This window comes from Pristis pectinata, chromosome 2, assembly GCF_009764475.1.
Source record: "Pristis pectinata isolate sPriPec2 chromosome 2, sPriPec2.1.pri, whole genome shotgun sequence".
Taxonomy (NCBI): Eukaryota; Metazoa; Chordata; class Chondrichthyes; order Rhinopristiformes; family Pristidae; genus Pristis; species Pristis pectinata.
Window position 1 is genome coordinate 112,094,250 of NC_067406.1, and position 15,900 is coordinate 112,110,149.

A 15,900-nucleotide genomic window follows, 5' to 3' on the forward strand; every position below is an offset into this window, starting at 1 on the left:
TTGCCGGAAAGCAGCGCAGTTTTCCATTTCCATTGATCGCTGCTCCTCAAACGATGGAAAATTTCATTCGACAAATTAAAGGGTCTAAAAACGCAAACGAGCTCAAACATTTAGCGGATATTTTCTCTACGCGCTGTTTATGGGAAAGTGGAAATGTTGAGTCCCGGAGACTTCGCAAAACGTTTGCGGAGCAGGAGAACATTTAACTGTAAGCCCGTTTTTAAAGTCACGGTTTCCCCTTCAGCTGCTTTTAATATAACCCCAAGAACAGGCAAGGGTCAGTCCACACTTGTCACGAACCACCAACGCTATCTTAAAAGATGTTAATACTATTTAATAAAACGTGCGGTTTCTTTCGTCTGGATCAAGTTATCGAGGGGGAAAATTGGACAACACGCAATTCTGTTTTTCTTGCTGGTGGGGTGGTTCAATGCCCAGCTGAGAAGTAAACCGATTTGCTTTGTATCTGCATCAACCTTGCCCTGATCCCCGGGATAGCGGAGTAAATGAAGAGCACGGGGGCCGCTACCCGCTGTTGTCCTCCTGGTCACAGTGCGGACTGCCCACTCCCTGGCTCGCTCCCCAGAGAAGCGGGTCGCTACTGAGCCTGGGGGAGGGAGAGACTGATTTGACTTTCGCCTCTCTCTCTCTCGCTCTCTCTCTCTCTCTCTCTCTCTCACACACACACACACACACCGCTCTGTTTAGGGGAGCTTCAGAGAGGGACGAACTCCAGTTGGATCAGCCCAGACCCCGGCTTGAGGAGCGAGGAGCTGTGAGCGGAGACGGACTGAATCTCTTCCCGGGACAGCCCTGGGCACAGCGGAGGAAGGGCGCCGAGGAAGTGAGCCCAGGGAGATCTCCCACTAGCAGTGAGCTTGAGTTCTCCGCACAGCTCCAAAAGAGCTCCGGGCTTCGTGCGAGTTTAACGTGTGAAATCGGTAGGATCCCAGTGTTCTGATCAACTTTCCCTTGAGTTTGCCCGGGAATGGAGCTGGTGCATGTTTTCACGACTCTGTGTTGGATTCCTCTTTTCGCCGGCTTTGCGATATCCCCGGTGGTTACTGAAGAATTCCCGACGCTTGACAACGAGACTGCGGGGAGACTCCCTTCCCCTTCCCTGCCCATGGACGTGGTCCGCCCGACCGCCGCCTGGCGCAGGCAGAACGGGATCCCTCACGGGGGCATCGGCACCAACGGGTCGGTGGGCAATGGCAGCAGTCTCCGCCTTTGCCCCGAGGCGCCTGACATCGGTCGCAGCTTCAAGTACATCAACGCGGCCATCTCCTGTGTCATCTTCGTGGTCGGGGTGATTGGAAACTCCACCTTGTTAAGGATCATCTACAAGAACAAGTGCATGAGGAATGGTCCCAATCTGTTGATCGGGAGCCTGGCCCTGGGAGACTTGCTCTACATCACGATCGACATCCCCATCCACATATATAAGGTCCATGTGCTTCACTGTGTAAACCTTCACTCTCAGCCCCGCCGTCACCACTCCTTTAGGTTTCTGCACCTCGCTCTTGTCTCCTTCGCCTCTGCTCATGTATCTCCGTCAGTGCCTTAACATCCAACTGCATTACTTATTCTTTCATCTCTGATCTTGGCTTCTTCATTTCCCAGTGCTCCACTCTCACTTTTCCCCCTCCTCAACTGATTTCCTTCTCTCCCGTGTTTCATCCCACCTCCGTTCTTCCTCAGTTTTCCAGTTTATATTTTGTCTATTCACTAAACTGGTAACTCTGTCGACCTGTTTCACTCTCAGAGCATTTTACCAGCTATTTTTATGAGTTGCGTTTTAATTCATGGAATTGGACCAGTAATAAAAAGACCTTGGGTTCCGGGCAAGTTTCAATATTCCAGTAATTTTACAGTCACTTCTCACTTTCTGATGTTCACCAACTCTTTCATTTCAAGGCCCATTCCTGGACCACTTTTCACTCTTTTTCAATATTTAAGTTGGGTCTTCCTGTTCCTCGTTAGCGTCCTCCATCTTCTGCATGTGGTCATCAATGGTTTTCACACCCTTTTAGTTTACTCCTTTGTAGCGCTTCTTTTGACTTTCCATCAGCTGTTAAACCATACTATTTAATTCTTTTACCAATGTTCGGGGGGGGGGGTGTGGTGCAGGCTATTTGTTGTAGTAATTTATTTCTTTCACCTTATTTGTAGTTTTTTTCTAAGTCTCATTCATTGACACTTGTGCAATTTGCTAACCATCTTTTCCAGCTTCTGGCACCAAAGTGGCCTTTTGGGATTGTTGTTTGCAAGCTGGTGCCTTTCTTACAGAAAGCGTCCGTGGGAATCACAGTGCTGAACCTCTGTGCTCTGAGTGTGGACAGGTGAGCCTTGCTCTTGTTTCTATGTAGCATTTACTAATTTGCTGTTGTAGCATATTTGATAATGATCCCCATTTCTATGTGTAGCCTTGTTTTGGTACCCTAGCATGTCAGGCAACCTTGTGACTAGGGATACAGGCCATCCCCGGGTTACGAATGCCCGACTTATGGACATCCCTACATACAACCGAGCTTCTATATTATTAAATTCAAAAGTCTGACATACATACATACATTTGTTCTTACAAACAATAGAACTAGTTTCCTCTCTCAATTAGAAATTGTTCTTTCTTATAAGTCTTTTGTGCTTTTGATGCCATTCATTACAGTAACGTGGAGGTATGGTTATCATATTGAGTGTTGTGTTTTTTTCCGACTTATGGACAAAATTGACTTATGGACATCTATAAAAACTGAGCCTGTTCATTACCTGGGGATGGCCTGTATATTATTTTGAAACTGCACAATTTGTTTCAAATACAGGTAAAAAAAGAAACAGAATCAGGTTTTGTGGGATGTGAAGTTCAGGACTCTGACGGTTTTTCAGTTCCATTCTAATTAACAAAAACTTAATTTATTTATTCTTTAATTAAATAAATTGGACAATATCAGATTTGTTTAAATGTATATGCATGTTGGTGTATATTCTATAATAAGGTTGTATAAATATGCTTATGCTTTCAATGTTATCCTATGGCTTCACAATGCAGTCAAATTATGGAGATATTCCAGCAAAAATGTTCTTTGAGATTTTTGATGATTTCATTACATATCCGTAAGTGATATTCACTTTAAGATAGAAAATTTAACAGTTCTCTCCTATATGTGGTGTCATTTTTTAATGAAGTTTAATTATAATGGGGTTGCTAAAGCATAGCACATTGCAAGTAAGATAATTGACACTGAATTATCATTCTCTGGCTGAAATTATAATTAAGTTATTCAGGTTCAATCTGAATGAAATTCATCAGTATCTACATAACCACATTGTCAGACTTCTGACAATGTGATTTGAATCTACCCTGGGAATATTTTAGTTTGCGATCTCCCAAATGAAGTCTATTGAGAAGTTTCAAACCACAGAATTCAGCTCAAGTTGATATTGTCACATCAATCTGACAATTTCACGCAGTTTCGGTTTGTGGGGTCGAGATATAGGGATGAGCTTAATTTCACTTCACCCATTTTGGGGGAAAAACTGATTGAGAAATTAATTCCCAAACCCTGAAATTGCAAAGAGCCTAGGACCTCAGGGAACAACTAAGAATCAAATTGAAACAGATGATTTGTTGATTTTGAACAAGACACCATCTCATTTTGTCATCACACTTCTGTGATTTATGTGCTGCAGGAGGATTTGTCATGGAAAAATTTTTACAAGAAACAATCCCAATGTTCCCAGACCTATGTCTATGGAGACAATTTTACCAGTTGCTTTAATTTGAGTTTAATCTGACTGATAACTGAACAACAAAGGCTCAGAGTTAATGTTGGTTATTTAAAAAGCTAAGAAAAAATATTTCACACCAGTGCCTGTGGTTTTTACTTTACAAGTTCCCTGAATTGTTCTGTGCTTATTATCGGTTGAAAGATTTTATTGCATGAGCATAAGGCACCAGCTGAGGAGAAACAATGAAAGTAAAATAGGGATATCAAGAAAGTAGTCATGGTTATAGAGTTGTATAGGGCAGAAATAGCCCATCATGTCCAATCTGATCTTTTTACCCATCTACACTAATCTAATGTGCCGACATTAGGACCAAGTTTCTTTTCACTTAAGTTAGTGAAGGAAATTCAGCTGTGGAATCTTCCCTCTCTGATTTTTTTTATTCTGCCTTTTACTCAGAAGGTGCCTACCACCCAAGTCAGGAAATAAATCTACACGCAATGTTAAACTTAAGTGTCTGATCAGACCAAAATCATTTATGTTATTCATTTATCTTTAAAACTTAGTCATTAAAGCTGAGAAAATTGTTTATTTTACATTTATAGTAATTAGTTGCCCTTGCCTGATATTGACATAGTGGGTTCAATGGCCTCATAATTGGTTCAGTAGACATTATCTCAATAATTCTGGTCATGCAGCGAACATGTTGATTCAAAAGGGGTCTATCACTGAGAATCCAAAGCATCCACCTGATCTAGGCAATGGACCACTTTTAGTTTGGAAATCTGGATCCTATAGGATAAATAGTATCTCAGTTACCAATTTTGGCCATAACTAATGTACTTCATCCATCAACAAACCTTTAGGGTTTGTGCAATGGATTCAGAGGTCCCCTAAAGTAAAAATTAAGTTATTTTAATGTGGCTTGGAAGAGTTGAACTACTCCCTTCCCCCAGGACACCTAGCTTCCCACTGGTACAATCCTCTCACCCTGTACCAGCGACTCACCTTGTTGGTGGCTGTCCCAGTTCAATCCAGTGAGCTGCAAAGGGATGTCAATTTGGCCCACCTGCCAAGTTTGAAAGAGGTCAAAGACTAGAACACAAGTGGGACAGGAAATGATGGCCCACCAGTGTAGTCCAAGTTCACCATGAGCCCCCACTTGGCAAAACTTTACTCCCCAAATTTCTTCCTTCTCCATTTTCCTCATACAGTCATTTGGTTACTGGAAGCCCCTGAAGCAATTCAACATTCTTCACTGTAATCCTGGGCTGAGCATGTAGAAACTATTTCTCTACTAGAGGAACTAGAACAAATTCCTAATCATATTTTCTCCTGATACCTACACATTTTATAGAAGGGCCAGGAGCAGGAGAAACAGTTATTTATTTCCCTTTCTTGGCCACAAGTACTGAGGAATACCATACAACACTCATTATTTTCTCCTTAAGGGCAGGCACGATACTGTGGCAGTTAGTGTAACGCTATTACAGTGCCAGCGACCCAGGTTCCATTCCAGCCACTGTCTGTAAGGAGTTTGTACGTTCTCCCCGTGACTGCATGGGTTTCCTCCAGGTGCTCCGGTTTCCTTCCACATTCCAAAGCTGTACAGGTTAGGAAGTTCTGGGCATGCTATGTTGGCGCTGGAAGTGTGGCGACACTTGTGGGCTGCCCCCAGAACACTACACAAAGATGCATTTCACTGTGTGTTTCGATGTACATGTGACTAATAAAGATCTTATCTTATTTCACTTAGCTCAGCTGCTGCACTTTCAGTTCTGAATCCAAAAATGTTGTTTCTAAGCCCCACTTAAAGTTTTGAGGCTGACCCTATAGAGAGGTAAGAAAGTCACTGATTCCAAAAAATACATATAATCCCATCTCACCATTGGAAGATTTTTTTATTTACACAGAAAATGTGGACTTGTTGGCAACGATTATTGTCCATCCCTAATTAAGAAGATGCTGATGAGTGGTGTTCTTGAACTGCTGAAGCCTGTGTGATGAAGGTTCTCTCATAGTGTTGTTAGGTAGAAAGTATTATATTTTTAGCAAAGCAGAGATTAAAAAATTGATATATTTTTCAAATCAGGCTGCATTGAAGAGAACCTGGAGCTATTGACAATCCCATTTGTCAGCTGCGTTTGTCCTTCTTGGTAGTTTGAATAACCCTTGGTATGTTGCTATGGTGCATTTTGTAGATGTACACACTACAGCTGGAATGTATTAAAGGTGGAGAGGGAGTGTTGTTTAGTGTGGAGAATGGAGTGCTGATATCGAGGGCTATTTTGTCCTGAATGCTGCTGCTTTTCTTAAGTGTTATTCGAGTTGCAATAATCCAGGCAAATGAATTGTATTCCTTTACATTTACAATTTGTTTAGTTGAAGGTGGAAAGGTTTTCATGAATCACAAAGTGAGTCAATTGCTGCAAAATACCAGCCTACAAACTGCTCTTGTAGCTATAAACTCTGTAGCTATAGATTTTAAATATTGGATGTAAATGGTGGGCAATTTAAAGATAGTGGTTCTATTGACTATCAAGTGAAAATGGTTAGACTCTCTCTTGTTGGAGACAGTCATTGTCTTCAGTGTTGCAAATCTCACTGGCTACCTATCAACCCAATTAGCTCGTGCCTGAAATGTTGTCCAGATCCTGCTGCATGTGGCAATGGAGGCAGGAAAGGCTAAAGGAATAACAGAGAAATATGCCATAACAACTTGTATATCATGGTTGCTTTTGTGCCTTGTGTGAAAGTATTTGTTCACTATAACTGTGCTCAGTGATTATGATACAAACTAGAGAATTTAATTTTAGAAATTTTGAGGTTAATTTTACAACTTTGCAGTAATTACAAACACTTTGGAGTTGTATATGCATGATCAAATCTTTAGATCAGCGTGAATCCTGCTTGGATGTAAGATTTGGACCAAGGTGAACAGAAGCAGCTTTTGCAACAGCAGGAGCAACACCAGCTTCAGACAGCCCTGCAGTTCTACAGGAGGAGCAACACCAACCTCAGACAGCCTTGCAGTTCTCAGCAGGAGCACCACCAGCTTCAGACAACCCTGCAGTTCTACAGGAGGAGCAGCACCAGCTTCAGACAGCCCTGCAGTTCTACAGCAGGAGCACCACCAGCTTCAGACAACCCTGCAGTTCTACAGGAGGAGCAGCACCAGCTTCAGACAGCCCTGCAGTTCTACAGCAGGAGCAACACCAGCTACAGACAGCCCTGCAGTTCTACAGCAGGAGCAACACCAGCTGCCCTTCACCCTGCAGTTTTACAGGAGCAACAACATCAACTGCTCATGGCCTTGCAGTTCTACAGAAGTTGCTGAGATTAGTGGAGCTCTGTAACTTCCAGAAGGTCATTCCCAATACGTTTACTGGAATGTCCAGAGGCTCAGGTGGAAACAGACATTCACAGTCTGCTGGAAGGAGAAAGCATTGAACTGGACCTGGTGGCTAAAGTCACCAGAGACCTTGACTTCTTTGCCTCTACTACTTTGCTGAACACTGGCAGGATTTCATAATGATGCAGATTAGAGGAACAGCACCTCATATTCCACCTTGCTAGTCTCCAACCTGATGGCATGAACGTTGATTTCTCTAACTTCCAGTAACCACTCCCCTGTGTCTCCTTTTTTCCCTTATCCCACCGGCCCCCATCACCCCTTCTCTTTCCCCTCCTCTGCCCTCTCGATCTGCCCATCACCCACACATTCCTCACTCCAGTTCCCCTCCTCACCCCTTTATTCCATGTTCCACTGTCCTTTCCTATGAGATAGCACCTTCTTCAGTCCTTCCACCTATCACCTCCCGGCTTCTTACATCATTCCCACTCTCTGCCTCCCCAACCTGCCTATCGTGCCCCCACCCCACCTAGATCCACCTATCACCTGCCAGCTCTTGCTCCACCACTTCCCCCCACCATTTTATACTGGCTATCTCCCCTCTTTCTTTCTATTCCTGATCCTGGTCTCGACCCAAAATGTCAACTGTTCATTTCCTTGCATAGATGCTGCCTGACCCGCTGAGTTCCTCCAGCTCCTTTGTGTGTTGCTCCAGATTCCCAGCATCTGCAGTCTCTTGTGTCTCAACTTCCCATGTGATTTAATTCTATCTCTTCTCCACCCCATCTTTGGGGTTTAAAATTACCTCCATAGTGTCCCTTACTCAGGCGATTTAAGGAGATTTAAATTCCAGGCATGGCATTATTGAATCAGAGGTAAGTAAAAACAATACTGTACCAAAATATTAGAGGGCAGGATAGGATGATAATGATAGGAAAAAATCTTGATAGAAGAAGAACTATGGTGAGTAAGGGTAGAGATTATTAATATCGAGTGAAAAGGTCGATGTTCATGGTGATGTGACAGCAGAAGTAAATTCTGTTGAGATTTGCAAGAACAAACCGTAAAATAACTTAATGGTTCAGTCGGTTTCAGACTCTGCATTGTGAACGTAATTCAAGTAACTGATACATTAAAGTATTGTTAATCCCTAGATTAGCAAATTAAAATTGTGAGCATACTCTATGGAAAGTATAAAGTATAAGAAGCAAAACAAAATACCAAAATCCTAGAAATTTCCCAGGGCACTAAAAATATTCTGACTGGTTCCATTGAGAGATGTGTGCAACGTTACTCAGGGTCAGATTTGATTGGTAACTGGTTTCACCATCTTGGTGTATCGAGGAATTAGGGGTGTTCTACAACAAGATGGTCGGATAATTATCTTCATTGCATGTTCTAAAAGGTAACTTAAGACAATTACACATGGACAAATTGAATTACTTGACAATTATCTATACTTTCTCCACTGACTGTTTATCTTTAAATTGGCTTCAACAAGTCTTGAATGCCATGATTTCTTCACAATTATTGCAGTACTGGGTATAATTGCATTGACCCTCACTAATTTTCACACTCGGTCCAATTCTTGCCCTCATTCATGATGAAGAATTAACATTTGCTGATCTAGAACAAGAAACCACAGGCTAAATCCAGCACACTCAAGACGCTGGAGGAACTCAGTGGGTCAGGCGGCATCTATGGAGGGAAATGGACAGTCGAAGTTTCGGGTCGAGACCCTTCAACTTCATCCGGAGGAAGGGTCTCGACCCGAAACGTTGACTGTCCATTTCCCTCCATAGATGCTACCTGACCACTGAATTTCTCCAGTGTTTTGTATAGTGCTCCACATTCCAGCATCTGCAGTCTCTTGTGTCTCCAAATTCCAGCACACTGCTTGTTTTGTTAAACATGCCCCACGGGGAAAGTGCCACCTCTAATGCTACAGCATCTCTTTTGCAGGGCAGCTGAGCAAGGGCAGTGCCAGTTTTCAGCAGCTGACCGGAGGTGGCTAATGGTAGCTATCCAAAGGCAGGTCAACCATTGATGTTTCAGAGGCTGAGTAGCTTCAGGGTCAAGTTGGATTCATAGCAAGTTGGCAGCCTACTTTACACACATCCTGTATTCTTTTGCATTGAAATCGATTTAATTCACCATATGTCAATTGTGACTTTGGTGTGGAGAAAGGTGAACTAAGTTAAGAAGTATGGATACTTGGACCTCAATGTGTGATTAAACTGAGCCTGTTTGGCCTGGTGCTGATTACACATGTAATTTGAACTGTGTTCTCATTAATATGATTCCATTGATCAGCCAGCAGTGCTTTTTGCAACAATGCAGAACCATTCAGTTCAATTTCATTAATGACCTGGACTGGTTCAAGCTAGCTGGTGCTGATTAAACCAATTCATGCCTTGTGGCTGCACCTAATGGTGGAGTCATTCTAGAGGCCTTGAGGGCTTATAGGAAGAAATACCAGAACGCAGATGAGAATGCTAACCCCCCCACCCCCCAATTTCCTGCTCTGGTAGATAAGGTAGTGTAGAGAGAGGCTGTCTCCTCACAAGAGGCTCAGGCTACCCTCAAGTTGAAAAACAAGGGAAGGAGTTCAGAACTGAAGGCAATGCAAGCAATGCAACCCAAGGACTTGGGCACAGTTCCGCAAGAAGTGTAATGACCTACCCAAGGTCAGTGTTACTGTTTTTACCTGTACTACATCAATGCACTTTGTACTAACTCAATGTAACTGCACTGTGTAATGAATTGACCTGTACGATCAGTTTGTAAGACAAGCTTTTCACTGTACCTCGGTACAAGTGACAATAATAAACCAATACCGATACCAAGTCCCACTAACTGCATCACTTGCTTCACACACTGCACACAACCTGATCAGTCACCTAGCAACAATCTCTGTCAATCAAGATTGGGCCAAATAGTCATATCCTCCTACCGTTATCTACTTTTCTCACATCTTGCACAAATTGCCAGCTATTCATACTTTGCAGGCATGTGAGTAAGACACATAGCAAGCCACTCACTAACAGACTTACCTCTCTCATATGAGAAGATGACATAATTGTCACCAACCTCAGTAAGCCAGGAGGACAAGAGTGTCTCTGGTGGTCCAGTTTCTTTGAGGATAGTGCTGGCCATCAGAGTCCTCAGCTAGTGGCAGTGCAGAGTCCATTGAAAATGGCACAACTCACTTCCCCTCAATCTCGTTTGTTTTACTAGCAGTAGAGGGCATAGCATGCACCTATTATTTGATAAGATAAGATATCTTTATTAGTCACATGTACATCGAGACACACAGTGAAACAATCTTTTTGCGTAGAGTGTTCTGGGGGCAGCCTGCGAGTGTCGCCACGCTTCCGGCGCCAACATAACATGCTCACAACTTCCTAACCTGTATGACTTTGGAATGTGAGAGGAAACCGGAGCACCCGGAGGAAACCCACACAGTCACGGGGAGAACGTACAAACTCCTTACACACGATGGCAGGAATTGAACTTGGGTCGCTGGTGCTGTAATAGCGTTATGCTAACTGCTATACTGTCGTGCCTGCCCCCCCTCATCATTTCTTCTTGCACTTCTCTCCAACAGCACTCTCAACTAGCCCTGTGTGGTTGACCAATACATCAGTGATGTAGAAGGCACCACAGGCTGATCTGACATCTTGTTGGACAGGTACATGGATAAGAAAGGTTTTGAAGGCTATGGGCCAAACCCAGGCAAATGGACTAGCTTGGATGGGCATCTTGGTCAGCGTGGACCAGTTGGGCTGAAGGGCCTGTTTCCATGCTGTATGACTATGACTCACAGCCACCAGTTCAGACACTGACACTCAGGACACCATTGTGCTTGGCTTAGAGGCAGGGCCTGTGTCTGGTAAGTCACTGGACAGGGATAGCCTGCAGCTAAGGCATGGGAAAGAGTAGCCCAGATGTTAACTGAATGAACCGAGTGTTGCAGATGAGTTTTGCTGTAGAGGAGCAACACACAAAGTGCGGGAGGAACTCAGCGGGTCAGGCAGCATCTATGGAGGGAAATGGACAGTCGACGTTTCAGGTCAAGACCCTTCATCAAGACTCCTGAAGAAAGGTCTCGACCCGAAACGTCAACTGTCCATTTCCCTCCATGGATGCTGCCTGACCCGCTGAGTTCCTCCCGCACTTTGTGTGTTGCTCCAGATTTCCAGCACCTGCAGTCTTACTTGTGTCTCCATTTTGGTGCAGAGGACCCAGGGGAGAACTTTGACAGGTAGCCAACAGCAGAAGGCCGATAGTGGTGCACAGTCGAATGATGGGTGCATTGGCAGGCCTTCTCCAACACGTGTGTAATATCAGGGAACATGGGGAAATTCAGCTGCAACATTACACTTGACTGTTCACAGGGACTGGGTCCCAAACTTACCAGCACAAGTAAAAGCTGCCCAGCACCTGATCCCTTTGGTGCAAGCCCAAACCTTCATGGATAGGGCCTCCTCCTGAAAGCCTTTCTCTCCTTCCTTCTCTTCCAGCTTAGGGAACTCCATTCTCCCTTCCCTGCTAAAGCAATGGCCACCAAAACCCCCCAAACCTGGCAGCAACAGGGTCAGGCTAACGTCTGGGTATAACTTCAGCCACAGTACTCCCTCAGTACTTCTGAAATTCCAACATTATGTAAAAAACAAACTGTAAATCTGCACAGCAAACTCTACTTCCAGTCAGAAACTCACAGGCAATTGATGATCATGTTAAATAATTTAGATGGGGCAATTCTTCCAGTGTGTGCTTTGTTTCAAGTTGAATACCAGGTGTCGGCAACATTGGCATCATTTCAGCCTCACAGAGGACTGGGATCACCAGCGGGGAACTCTGCTTTCTTCTGGCTTGTGCAGGCATCATATGCACCCTTAAAAGTATGGCAGATGGTAAAATTGAAACTAAGAAGTGTGTGCAGGCCACTGTGCATAATGTTTCAGCCAGGTTAGCAACTGTAGTGTGCATACAGCAGGAGCTATAGAGCCCAATTTCACAACCAAATATTCTGAAGCATTGACATCACCATTTAAGCAGCGAATGACACTTTCTCTTGCTTGATTTCTCTCCGCTTTAAGTTGATGTTTTATTCTGTAGTTAAGCTAAGTCTAATTTGTGTAATTATTATTAATGATTGCTCCTGTCTCTGGAGTTTATAGAACATTCATGGCATTACTTTCTTTCCATAATAATTTTAAAACTAAAGAGTTCTAAATGCACAAAACGAACTTGGGTCAGGACATTATGATTTACAAAAAGTAATTAAATTTTTTGTGATCTTATCAGTTCCGGCATTGATTCACTCGAGATCTAAGCAACTGGACATGAGTGTAAACCACTGGTGTACACTGAATACATGTTGGGCAGCCAATGATAATAAAACTAAGTCAGGCAGGAAAGAAAGCTGCAGTCTATTATTCATGGCCTGTCTATTAACCTCTGGTACTGGATCTTTAAGAGCAGTAATAGTGTCTCTGTTCTCTAATGAAACCTTGATTATTGAAGGTGCAGGTCACTACCTCTCCAGTTTTTTTTTAAACAGAGACCTGAGGCAGCCTCAGCAAAATCGAAGGAAGTGGTTTAAAGTTATCAAAAGAAAATATTTGACTCTTGTTGAAAATGCCAGATCTTTGAGAAAGTTTCAGACTTCACAAGTTTCTTTTCCAAAAAATTTGAGAATCCTCAAGAGGATGACTTTGCAAAAAAATTAAAAGTTTGGCTAATTTCTCCAGTGAGTTGTCTTTCAACGTTTTGTCTGAGGCAAACCCCCGGTTTTACTCAAAAATTCTCCACTGAATAAAGTTGTAACATGAATCGTTATACTTCAAAAGGCACCATAATTTTTTAAAATGTTGCATTTTCCCAAGAAAGGGGCTAATGATGAAAGCTGTTCACTTATAGAGTAACTGATGATCTGCAATTAGCTGGAAATATTTGGCTGAAACTCTAGGTTCAGATAAAGAGAAAATTGATTCAGTGGCTGATGTAAAAAATCTTGCTGCTTTGACCTGACCACGAACCCACCCGTTATGATGCAATGAGGGTCACATAAATTACAGAGACTGGTACCCAGTCCAGTAAAGGCACCACGCAGATGTCTGCCCCCAGGAATATCCTGATCTTTAAGCTCTGAGATTGGAACATGGAGGAAAGATCAACTAAAATGTAAATAGGTTTATTTTTTTTTGTTCTCCTCAGGACAGGAGATGCAGGCAGAGGTCAATTGCCATTCCTAAAGGAGGCCATAGCCTAAAGGAGGCCAGTACAAGCCAGAGCCTATTGTCAATACATCAGTGATGTTACAGTGTTACAATGACAGTGTAGGAGAGTCTCCAAGGAAGCTCATGTTACACTAGGTTTCACCTGGTCTATCAGAGGAGTTTTAATTTGGAATACATTAGATGTGTATAAAGTCATGAGAGGCTTAGATAGGGTCATTTCCCAGGAAAAGGGAACTAAAAACTAGAGGGCATAGGTTTAAGGCGAGAGATGAAAGATTTAAAAGGAATCTGAGGGGCAACCTTGTCACGCAGAGGGTGCTGCGTACATGAAATGAGCTGCCACAGAAAGTGGTTGAGGCAGGTACAAAAACAAGATTCAAAAGACATTTGGATAAATACATGGAGGGGAAGGATTTAGAAGGATATGGGCCAAACATGGGCAAATGGGACTAGCTTGGTGGGCACTGTGGTCAGCTGGACAAGTTGGGCCGAGGGGCCTGTTTCCACGTTGTATTATGCTGTGACTCTATGTGGTCACATTGCTACTGGTGTGTAAGTGCAATGAAACATGGGAAGCACTGGGACCTCCTCCAGTGGATATTAGTAATGGGAAGGAAAGCCAAAACTTCTCGTTTCTGTCGCTTAGTAGTTCCTGTAACCTGCCTGCTCCATAAATTCATTCCAGAGCTGCAGAATTTCAATTCTATACTCTTCCCTTATATTCAAGCAAAGCAATTTGTGATAGGATACCATAGAGAGTGTGTGCTCTGCCTCTATTCAACCTCCATAAGCTTTACTTAGCACAGTAACAACGTAGCCTTTTATTTCTTTTCAACACAAGCTTAGGTAATTGTGAACTTCTGTGTCATATGTTACGCAAAGACTCAGTGAAGGGACTCTGTGTTTACCACATTAATTATTAGATTTCAGTTAATAAATTTCAGTGGATACGCTTTCACCCATTCAGTGTGAGAAATTCAAGAAAGAACAAGCAATCCTTTAAAGTCAATGTAGCATTATAGAGAAAGAGAAGCTTACTTTCAAAGACATGGATTTAATGGCACGACACTAGTTGATGTCTGTTATTATATACCAGCCTTATTGACATCCATACGGCTTTATTGAAGTTCTAACCCTAACCATTTAAAGGGCAGGCATCCTTTAACTTTATTCACACAGCGCGGTAACAGGCCCTTCAGGCCCAATGAGCCCGCAACACCCAATTACACCCACGTTAACCTACTAACCCGTACATCTTTGGAATGTGGGAGGAAACCGGAGCACCCGGAAGAAACCCACACAGTCACGGGGAAAGTACAAACTCCTTACAAACAGCAGTGGGAATTGAACCTGGGTCGCTGGCGCTGAAATAACGTTACATTAACCGCTACACTACCGTGCCACCCATCAAGTAGAAAATCAAGAACTTCACCTACTGCACAGAAGCAATGTGATTTCTGAGCATGTTATAGTATTCTACAAAAGTTCCTTCTCTCTGGGATGATCAGTTTGACTTTGTTAGGGAGGGATCCTGTCTGACTATACCCACAATGCTGTTAAGGAGAGAGTTCCAGAATTTTGTCCAGTGATGGTGAAAGAACAGCAATATATTTCCAGTGTGTGGCTTGGAGGGCAACTTCTAGATGTTGGGTTTGCTGCCTTTGTCATGGGTTTGAAGAGTGCTGTCTAAGGACTCTTGATGAGTTGCTGCAGTGCATCCTGGAGATGGTACAAACTGCTGTTCCTGTGCCTCTGTGTTGGAGCGCATGAATGGTTGGGCTGGGGTGTCTATCAAGGGGGCTGCTATGTCCTGTATGGTGTTAAGCTACTTGAGTGTGCTTGAAGCTGCACTCATCCAGGCAAGTGAAAAGTATTCCATCACACTCCTGACTCAATGATCTGAAATGTCTCTTTCTATGTCATATGGAGATAGGGAATATGGTGACGTACTTTTTGAAGGGTTAATAAAGTTACTCAATGAACAGTAGGACTTTGGGAAGTATTGAGGCATATACCCAGAGATCTCTGAATGCAACAACACAAGGAGATGAGGTGGTTAAAAGGGAATGGAATACCAGTCTGTATTAGACTCAGCATAAAATAAAAGAGGAAAGAGTTATGGTACAATTATATAAAACATTGGTTCGGCCACATCTGGAGAACTGTGTAACCTTCTGGTCACCACACTGTAGGGAGGATGTAATTGCACTGGAGAGATTGCAAGGAGATTCACCAGAACGTTGCCTGGATTGGAATGTTTCGGCCATAAGGAGAGACTGGATAGGCTGGATTTTCCTTGAAATGGAGAAGGCTGAGGGGGGATGTGATTGAAGTATGTAAAATTATGAGGAACATTAGGTGGTAGGAAACTTTTCCCTGTAGCAGAGATGTCTAAAACTAGAGGCCAAAGGTTTTTGGTAAGGAGCAGAAGAGGGGACCTGAGGAAGAACCTTTTCACCTAGAGGCTGATTGGTATCTGGAACACAGTCTGAGAGGATGGTGGTGGCAGAGCTTCTCCCTATACTTGAGATGTATTTACTGGGCACCTAAAATGCTATGGCATAGTAGGCAACAGAC

General features: G+C 43.2%; 1 protein-coding gene across 1 annotated transcript in view; it reads left to right on the top strand.

Moving 5' to 3' along the window:
- Positions 1-337: 337 nt before the first annotated feature.
- ednraa (endothelin receptor type Aa) overlaps positions 338-15,900 on the top strand; it is a 47,569-nt gene continuing 32,006 nt past the window's right edge. The window contains exons 1-2 of the mRNA XM_052036028.1: positions 338-1,447; positions 2,230-2,342. Coding sequence (XP_051891988.1) covers positions 989-1,447; positions 2,230-2,342 — 572 coding nt within the window. The 5' untranslated portion in view covers positions 338-988. The remainder of the gene's footprint in view (positions 1,448-2,229; positions 2,343-15,900) is intronic.